The 10,149-nt window shown below is 39.1% G+C and overlaps 1 protein-coding gene across 1 annotated transcript; it reads left to right on the forward strand.

Annotated features, from left to right (window-relative positions):
* Positions 1–588: 588 nt before the first annotated feature.
* Positions 589–2,505, forward strand: LOC105703390 (26S proteasome non-ATPase regulatory subunit 6). Its single transcript, XM_012431753.1, has 5 exons — positions 589–733; positions 1,060–1,411; positions 1,509–1,837; positions 1,900–2,068; positions 2,131–2,505. The coding sequence occupies exons 1-5, from the start codon at positions 589–591 to the stop codon at positions 2,303–2,305; spliced, it is 1,170 nt and encodes a 389-aa protein (XP_012287176.1). The 3' UTR covers positions 2,306–2,505.
* The last annotated feature ends 7,644 nt before the right edge of the window (positions 2,506–10,149 follow it).

Genomic DNA, 10,149 nt, shown 5'->3' on the forward strand with positions numbered 1-10,149 from the left:
AGGAGGATTGGGAAGGGGTTTCGTACATTTGTAAGAGTTTTAGGAGCTGTCGTATGGCTGGTCGAGTGGTAGTGTGTTAAGAGTGTTTTGGAGTATGTTTTCAGTGGATTCCATGGCTTACCGTGGCCTGGGTGAGACTTTTTGGCATTGAGATGTGGGCCGGTAAAAACGGCAGCTTCCGGGTTGTCCGTATCCTCCGACCGTCGGAGTAGATCCAGGTATGCTTTGTGTTTTGGTTTTGTATGCTGAAGCCTAGAGAATCTCAAGTAGCTGGTGGGTGTACATACGTTAGCCGCCCGCACATACTACCTGGGGCAACACAGACCGTGATTGCGCGACCCTGCCTGTGAGTAATTTCCCAACTCATCTCTACTGGGGTCTGACAGGTGGCAAGTGTGTGAGACGCCAGGTTTCTCCACTGAGGGCAGCACAAACTTCGATCTCGCAACTCTGCCCATGAGCATTCTTCCAACTCATCGCTCGTGTAGTATCCCTGTTCAATCTTGAAAACGTTTGTTACGTGGTGAAATACTGTTCGAAAGTGTTTGTTCATCGTGTGGTGATTTTAATTAAAATCGTTTTGTAATAATGCCTCTTGAAAACCTTGAAGAAGAGGGTCTGGAAAAAAATCCAAATTTAGAACTAGCACAAATTAAATTCCTGCTTAGTTTGCCGGAGCATAAAGAAGACCCTAATTTGAAAACTAAGTTGCTGGATGTCATCAAAGCTGAGAGTGAGTCGCTATTTTTCCATTGTCTTTTGTTTATTTTTAGATTTCAAAATGTGAATAATTTTTGCCTATAATTGATGGGTACAAGTAGTGTTTAAAGATACTGCCATTTTGGTTCAATGTTTTGCCTTGATCGCATGTGTAGAATAATTAAAAATGCTTAATGATAGTTGTAAAATGCAGCCATAAGAAAGTTTGATAGTACTACATTAAGTAATTTCTGATGTTTATAGATTCATATTTGATTATGTAAAAATATACATATTCCAATTATTATTATAGTATTGAGAACAGACCGTTGTAAATTAATTCATCAACTTTTATTGCAGATATGGCACCTTTTTATGAAGAAGTTTGTAGAGATTTGGATTGGTCAATAGATGAAGCCTTATTATCTAAAATGAAGGTTCATAATCAAGAACAATTAAAGTTATTAGATGAAACAATTGAAGATGCTGAAAAGAATTTAGGAGAAATGGAAGTTCGAGAGGCAAATTTAAAGAAATCAGAACACTTATGTCGCATTGGAGATAAAGAAGGAGCTATAATGGCTTTTCGTAAAACTTATGATAAGACAGTATCTCTTGGCCACCGCTTAGATATTGTTTTTCATAATATTAGAATTGGCTTATTTTATTTGGACCATGACCATATCACTAGAAATATTGAGAAGGCGAAAAGGTAATACATTATACTTATTATGCTTAAATTTCATGTATAAACTTTGTTTTAGTATATTTAAGCTATATAGTACATTTGCTATATCATTATATTATAGTTTGATTGAAGAAGGTGGGGATTGGGATAGAAGAAACCGTCTTAAAGTGTATCAAGGAACATATTGCATAGCAGTACGTGATTTTAAAGAAGCAGCTAATTTCTTTTTGGATACTATTAGTACGTTCACAAGTTATGAACTCATGGATTATAATACCTTTGTAAGGTACACAGTGTACCTTAGCATGATTAGTTTACCACGAAATGAACTACGAGACAAGATAATAAAGGGTTCGGAAATCTTAGAAGTTCTTCACACCAATCCTGATATTAAGGACTACTTGTTTTCATTATATAATTGTCATTATGCTGATTTCTTTAAAAATCTTGGTAAGTTTCAAGCACCTACTACTATCAATTGTTTTTATACTGATGTTACTTAATTATTACAGCACATGTAGAAGGACTGTTGCGAAGGGATTACCTTATATTTCCTCATTATCGTTATTATGTTAGGGAAATGCGAATTTTAGCGTATACTCAACTGCTTGAGTCATATCGTTCTCTCACACTTCAGTACATGGCTGAGGCATTTGGGGTTACCATTGAATATATTGATCAGTAAGTTTATGGTATATACAATTTGTCACTGTATATGTGATTAATAAATGTTTGGATTTTAGGGAATTATCACGTTTCATCGCAGCTGGTCGATTACACTGTAAAGTTGATCGAGTCGGTGGAGTTGTAGAAACAAATCGACCAGACAGCAAAAATTGGCAGTACCAAGCCATGGTAAAACAAGGTGATCTTTTATTGAACAGGGTCCAGAAATTGTCCAGAGTCATCAATATTTAATTTCATCTATTGATAAATGATTCAGGTAAAGGATTTTGTCAATGAAAAAATTAAATCAACATTTGGAATAATTCAACCAGTATGTAAAAGTATACTTTTTATTGATAATTATAATGTTTACAATTTAGCACTGCTATTATAGCTTGTACAATGATTACTTTGATTTTATAAAAATTAATACACAAATTATTACTACATAATTTTATTAATCATACCTTTGTAATTATCTTTCATCCTATTTTGGTATATATACATTTTTTTTAATATAAGTAGAAAAGGATATTCAACAAAAATCTCTTTGATGTAAAAAAAAGTTCATCACCTGATATTACTTCACTTAAGAACAGCTATAAAAATTCCTTGAAACGATGAGTTATTACAGTAAAAATACCACAAGTTTTTGTCTTTTGGATGTAACCGGATGTATCATCATACGAGATCGATATTTAAATACGAACACAAATTTTATCATTAAATCATCATCTTTAACTCTTTGCACTCGAGGCTTTTGTCATTCCAATTGCCAGTGGCTACTAAGAGTCGCGTCTCGAGTGCAAAGGGTGAGGCGTTTTTATAGCTCGAGTAAATTCAAAGAATATATTATATAAACACTCAGAATAAATTATATAACTTAATTCCCAATAGATTCACTATACTTCTAAGAGATTGGTAACAGCACAGGCTAACCGAAAATAACACCTTCAGCAACCATAAAATAAAATTTGAAAATATTAATCAAAGTATTGGTCTACTACATTTAATTATGCAAGAATTTTATAATAGAATGAATGGAGAATAATGCACTCATGGAGTTATATCACAAGGCATTCTGTTATGAAGAATGCATTCACTTATTATGAAGAACTGAATCTCTAAGGAACTATTCGAGACTTCCTCAGGTGCTTGGAAATTGAAAATTTATAGGGTAGGGATAAACAAGGTCACGTACTCATAAAAATCTGTATTTTGTTTATTTTCTTTATTCACCTTACATTTTGCACCTTTATGGCCTTTTAAGGAGCTGTACAGCAGAGTTGGGTTATTAAGCTTGTTTTCGAGGTTTTTGACGTATATTACATAAACCACGTAGTTTACTGTAGAAAATCGTAGAAAACCAGTAAATTACGTATCCAATATGAAGGATGCCGTCGGTGCATGTGTGACGACCTGCGGTTGTCGGGATTGCTCGGTACTCCGTTGTGCCCGTGAAGCGCTGAGGCGCTCGGCCTGATGTGCAGGATTTGCGAATAAATTTTGCGAAAAGTAGAGAAGAATTGTTCCTTTTAACCCTTTCGCTACGGCAGTCCATCCGCGGGAGTAGCGCCACTGAACGGGGCACCGCGCTGCACCGTCTCGCGGACACCGACTATAACCGGCATCCGTACACACAGCACGTCGCGCGGCCGCCGACTATAGTCGGTGTCCGTAGCGAAAGGGTTAATTCCAGAGTCGTACAGGAGAGTTGTTTGTCGAAAATCTCGGATGCGAATGAGGTATCTTCGATCTTTGACATTTAATCTAATGGTTGAGGAGTACCGAACTGGTATGTCCTTTCCTCCTGAAATAAGTGAGTGTGGGTGTGGTGTAGTGGATGTGGGGGGTTTAGCGCACTAAACCGCCAGAATCATGCGTGATTCTGGCGGGGTGGGGTTATCCCGAAGTGTCTAAGGTTGGCGAGAGGGTGAGTATTATCATGTTAGGGCCATTTTGGGTTTTTTGTATTTGTAGGGGTGAGTGGGGCTGAAATTTGTTGCCAGGATTAGTGTTTCGTTGGGGTGGTTAAGTATTGATTTGAAGGTATTTTGTTATTTTTTTTATGTGGTTTTCTATTGTTTGAATTTGGAGGCTTTGTGTATTGATGAGTTTCTGATGTACTACGGTGCCTGAGTGATTTATCTTACAAGGAAACAATCCCAAGTGTTCCACCCCGAATTCAGTAATTTTTATATATGTTGTAGAACTCGAAAATCTAAGGAACCCGTATTTTTTTTTTTTACATGCTAAGATTGATATCTAAAGGGTGAAACAACTCAAAATTTGATGAAAAAATCGATTTTTTCCCCATAGAAGCACGCCACGGATTTCAATGAAACTTGACATAAATACACCTCGTGTAAAGAGGATCCAGAAATGATACCATCCTACACGGTAGCACCCCCTCGACAGGGGTAAACTGCCCTTATCAATAATTTTTTTCTTTTTTTTTTCGGCGAAACATGATCCGATAGAAATGAAAAGTGCATGCCGTTAATGCTTGCATTAAATAAGAGTTTACGTATTTTGGTTTTTCCGAAAAACTACTATTTGACACTATAAATATTAATCAAGGGCAGGTAGTGTTTTTTATATCAACACCAAACGAATTCACATTTAACTCGGTACGAATATATTTCGTGTCTGTAGGATCCATAAACGGTACCGTCCGACACGGGAGCATCCCCCTAAGCAGTTAACTGCCCTTGAAAAAGAAAAAAATTTTTTTTTACGTAGACAATTCATCCGACTAGAATAGAAATTTCACGACGATGATTCATATGGAAAATAAGGGTTCATATGTTTTTAGTTTTCTTCTACAAACCATTATGTAACGTGGTAAACATATTTCAATGGCAGGCAGTATGTGCAATAATGTATCTCTGTCCGGTCGCGGTGTAATCATTTTATTCAAACATCTTTATTACAAACATTGTTTTCATCCAAATTTCTTACGGCTATACGCATAAATTATCATTCAGTCCGCAAATACAAACCTTATCCTACATAAATTGCCTCGCAATACATTATACGTTTTCGTCATGTATTAAAAATAAACCACTACACCGTTCTTTATCACATATCTTCGCAAGTTCAAAGATAAAAATGGATCAGTCGTTTCTGGAAAAATACATACGGAGGACTTGTAAACAACGCCAACATATATGTGTAAGGTTATGAGTCGGTATATAAATAAACGAATGGTATCGCAAGCAGATGTGTGATTTAATAAATTCTGTGCATGCATTACGACTTAACAATCGTTAGACATTCTTCAGTGCAAAGAGTTTTCAATTGTGTCAGCGCGTTCCAATTTTTCAAATATGTTCGTAAATCCAATGAACGTGATTAATTTACTGCTCGCGACATTTCAAACAATGCATTTTCCAACGACCGAATTAAATCAGCAAGAAGTAATTCTAAAAGAATCGATTCAAAGACTTCTTATGGACAGAATATTCGACTACAATGTTTTAGAAATAACCGAAGATTCGACATTGAATTTCGAAGAAGCCTATTTAGAAATGGACGCAGAATATTCTTTTATGTGAGGGTTCTAGGATAGGTGAGGGTCGAAGGTGACGCCCAGGTATTTTGCGTGGGCTTGCTAGGGGATTAGCTGGTTGTTTATTTGGAGGGGGTTGGTTGGTTTATATGATCTTTTGGTGAGGGAAAGTTACATGGTTTTGTTGTGGTTTATGTCTAGTTGTCAGTTATAATACCATTTGGGTATGTTATCTAGGATCAACTGGATTTTTTGGGTGGCTAAGTCGGGGGAGCTTGAGCGGGTGAGGACTGCGATGTCGTCCGCATAGAGTGCTATTAAGGTATTGGGGGCGATGGCTGGAGGAAAGTCGTAGGAGTACAGGTTGAAGCGGAGTGGGAATAGAAGGGAGCCTTGGGATACTCCGGCTGTGATGAAGCGGGGTGGAGATTTATGATTGTTTATTTTAATTTGGAAGTGTCTATCTGTTATATAGGAGATAAGTAATTAGCAAAGTTCGAGGGGGATTCCTGCAGTTAGTAATTTGTACATTAGTCCTTCGTGTCATACATTATCAAAGTCTTTAGAGATATCGAGAAATGCGGCTGTGGTGGACTTTTTCTGGTTGAAGCCGAGTGAGATGAATTCGACTACTTTGATTATTTGTTGGGTGGTGGAGTGCTTTTCACGGAAGCCACACTGCTCGGGGGAAATTAGATTGAGGGTTTTGGTTTCTCTTTTAAACCTGGAAAAAATGACTTTTTCTTCTATTTTGCCTAAACTGCATAGGAGGCTTATGGGACGGTGGTTTTGTGGGTAAGTTTTGTTTTGTCCTGGTTTAGGGAGGAGTATGACGTCATCTGTTTTTCATGCTACGGGAAAGTGTTTTAGTCTGAGGACGGCGTTTATTATTGCTGTTAAGTACATTATTTGGTTTTTTGTTACTTTTTTGAGGGCAAGGTTTGGAATTTGGTCAGGACCTGGAGCTTTTTTATTCTTTGTTTCGGCAATGATTTGGGTGATTTCGTGCGCGAAGGTCGGGCGGATGAAGTTTACAGGCTTTTGGGTTAAGGCTGAGTGGATGTGTTTGTAGATTTGGGAGATTTTGGCTTCGCTGTAGTTCGTGAAGTTGGAGGAGAATTGTTTTTCTAAGGAGTTGGCGAAGTTCTCTAGTTTTTCTGGGTCCGTGTAGACTAGTCCGTGTTCACCGTGTATCGGGTTTATGGGGGTGCGTTTGTTGCGCAAGATCTTGGAGATTTTCCACAGTGCTGATCTATCGTCATTTAGTGAGAGGATCTTATCGTTCCAGGTGGTGTTTCGATATTCGTTTGTCAGTTTTTTGACAGCTTTGTGAGACTGTTGTATACGGTCTTGTCGGAGGGGTTGAGGATGATTAGTTCTTGGATGTGTTTGGGAAGTCGGAAGTAGTTAGGGTTTTCTTTTTTCTGTTGGATGTGACTAGTTTTTGTGCATCTTGTATTGATTGGGTTAGCTGGGAGACGGTTTGGTTTGGGTTAGGCACTCTTTGTTGAGATTTTGGGGAAGGGAGTTCACAGGTAGCTCATTATGTGTTCAAAGGTTGGCCAGGATATTATGGAAATTGTGGTGTTTTGTTGGGGACTTGTATTGTAGCCTACTTGGAAAATAATTGGGAGATGGTCTGAGTCAAGTTCCTTTATCACTAGGAGGTCAATTATCTGGGCAAGATCGTTGGTTATAGCGATGTCGAGCATGTCTGGGGTGGAGGTTGGGCTGCAGTGGGTTGGTTCTTCTGGACTGGAGATTTTGGCCGTCATGTGGTTGTTAATGAGGTTGTAGAGGATTATACCGTTTTCGTTCGTTCTTTTGTTGGGCCAGTTTGAATGTTTTGCATTTAGGTCACCTGCGCGGATTGTGGGGATGCTGGAGGGTAGTAGGATGCTTATGTCCTTTGGAAGTAGGGTGTTTCTCGGTGGGTTGTATGTGGCAATTAATATATCTTTTCCGAAGTTTTGGATAAAAGTGTCGATTACTGTGGCTTCGATATTTTGAAGCGGGGGTATATGGATGTGTTGGTGGGAGATTGTATGTTTTACGTAGATGGCTGTTCCTCCGCCTTTTCTGTTTAGCCTACCGTTTCGGTATGTGAAGAAATTTGGGATTTTGACTTCTTGATTCGGTTTTAGATGTCTTTCGTTGACTAGTAGTACGTCTATGTCATGGGGTGGTTAGGAAGTGGATGACTGATTGTTTTTTGCCTAGAAGTCCATTTGCGTTCCAGAAGGCTACATTGAGGGATAGGAAGTTCGTTGCGGTGTACATGTGAAGATGTTCTGGAAATGACGGGTACAGGTTAGGAGGGCTATTATGCCTTCCTGGATGGATGTAACCTGTGAGATAACTTCAAATCTTTCATCGGTAATGAGGTTGGTGAAATTTATACGGTTAAGTAGAGACCAGAGGGAGGTTGAGTTTCGAGTGGGAGTGGTGGGTGATGTTTTGGGTTGTTTAGTTACGTTTTGTTGCGGATGTTCAAAAAAAGTCTGAACGCGGGTTGCACTGGATGTGAGAGTCAAATTTGAAGACCGGTTAATTTTCGACGAAATCTCGAGTCAGGTCGGTTTTATGAGTTCGGGCACATGACTTTAATTCGTAACAGAAATAGTTTATTGAAAATAACGAGTAACTCCGATAACAATTGTAAAATATGACACTATGAACGGCGGCGGTCGCACGGTACAAATTAGCGGGTGACTATTTGGAGTCGCGGTGAGACTTGATTGTCTCTAAGAGCAGGAGATGTCCGTCTCTCGCGGTGGAAGATTTGATTCTGCCGGTGCCCAGAGGAACTTTGGTCCAGAGCGCTTTCGAATGCTGTCCTCTAGGGCGGAGTTTTTTACAAAGCGTTTACTGATAGGCGTAGAGTAATTAAAGTGGGATCGATAATCGAAGGCGATTGGTTAATGAGTATTGAGAAAGGGAAAAGTTAGTGTTGTTTAAGGAGGCTTAGGTGGGGAATAACAAAAATGGGCTATAGGACTAGAAGTAAACAAATCATGGGCTAAAGGACCGCGGTAGTAAATAAGAGAGCGAAGCGCTAGAGTTTCTGTTTAGACATCAATTTAAATTATGGGCATAATACGTGACTGAATTAATGTTGCTATATGACATGAGAGACACGAGGAAGAATAAACGGAACTTGAAATACGGAAGAAATAGAACACCCAGATCATTGCAGAGAGCATTCCAAATTAAATCTAGAGTTATAATTATTAAATTATGGATTAGTCTTAACACGTTTGCATACGTAAGTTGGGAGGTGGTTGCGTGGGTGGGTCGGGTTAGGATGTGGGTGGGGTGGGTCGGGTTTGGGGGTACTGTGGTGGGTTTGGGTTTAGGGAAAGCTGGACAGCCGCGGTAGCTGGCAGCGTGGTCGTTTGCGCAGTTTGCGCATTTGNGGTGGGGTGGGTCGGGTTTGGGGGTACTGTGGTGGGTTTGGGTTTAGGGAAAGCTGGACAGCCGCGGTAGCTGGCAGCGTGGTCGTTTGCGCAGTTTGCGCATTTGGCGGGGGATTTGGTTTTGGTACATGTGTTCGTAAGATGAGGTTCACCGCATTTGACACATTTCAGGGTGGCGTAGCAGCTTTTTTGAACGTGGCCAAATTTTTGGCAATGGTTGCATTACCCGATGTGATGTTTTTGTGTGGGGTTTCGATTATGACTTTGAGGGAGCATATTACGGTGACTGAGAGTTTTTGGCGTTGAGATGTGTGCCGGTAAAACGGGCAACTTCCGGGTTGTGCGTGTCCTTTGCCCGCCGGAATAGATCCGGGGCGGTGCTTCGTGGTTTGGTTTTGTATGCTGAGGCTTAGAGAATCTTGAGTGACCGGTGAATGATTGCGGTGTTTTTATTTTGAGGTGTGTGTACTCGATTCTTCTAATCTCGAAAATTCTGATGTGTTACGTCAAAATTGTAACAATTTATTGATCCGCACTCAGATCAGCTTACCTGCTGCGCGGATCAACAAACCCCCTTTTAGGCCACGAATTTAATCGTAGAGCCAGGGACTGGGGCGCACAGAGGGTCAGGGCGGAAATAACAAGACTAGGGGTATTAACAATTAACAAAATTTGATTACTTGGTAACAATCTTAAAGTTAAATTTCGAATACAACTCGGGGGTTCCCCAAAGTATATGTGGGTCAAGTGTTCACACTACCGATTGGAACAATATGTGAACATAAAAGTCACAACTACAAGCATATAGTATCTTCAAAAAACACCTACGGTGTAAAAAAAACTTTGCCAAATACATTTTTATTCTCGACTTCAATTACAAAAATAGCTCAACAATGGAAATCAATTATCTTTGCCAAATACAATAGTACTTTCATACTATTAAAACTAATCAGTTATTTTTCCCAAATATCATAGTATATTTTCCCCCACATAAACAAGTACATCCATTCCAAAAAATTTGTTTCGCCTCGGAATAATGTCTGGGAAAATGTTCAGTTTTCTACTTCATCTTATAAAATAAAAAAAATATATAAACTAAATCTAACCATATAAATAAAATTAGAAACTCAATTTGAAAACAACATTTTATTTGGCGAGCACTGGAAGTA

This window comes from Orussus abietinus, unplaced genomic scaffold, assembly GCF_000612105.2.
Source record: "Orussus abietinus isolate OABI.00-Male unplaced genomic scaffold, Oabi_2.0 scaffold932, whole genome shotgun sequence".
Classification (NCBI taxonomy): Eukaryota; Metazoa; Arthropoda; class Insecta; order Hymenoptera; family Orussidae; genus Orussus; species Orussus abietinus.

What these genes read in the sequence shown, in the direction of transcription:
- LOC105703390 (XM_012431753.1), top strand. Translation starts at nt 589, where the DNA reads ATGCCTCTTGAAAACCTTGAAGAAGAGGGTCTGGAAAAAAATCCAAAT. An exon ending in GGATGTCATCAAAGCTGAGA is followed by an intron (nt 734 to 1,059) that starts GTGAGTCGCTAT and finishes CTTTTATTGCAG; the next exon opens with ATATGGCACCTTTTTATGAA. An exon ending in AATATTGAGAAGGCGAAAAG is followed by an intron (nt 1,412 to 1,508) that starts GTAATACATTAT and finishes ATTATATTATAG; the next exon opens with TTTGATTGAAGAAGGTGGGG.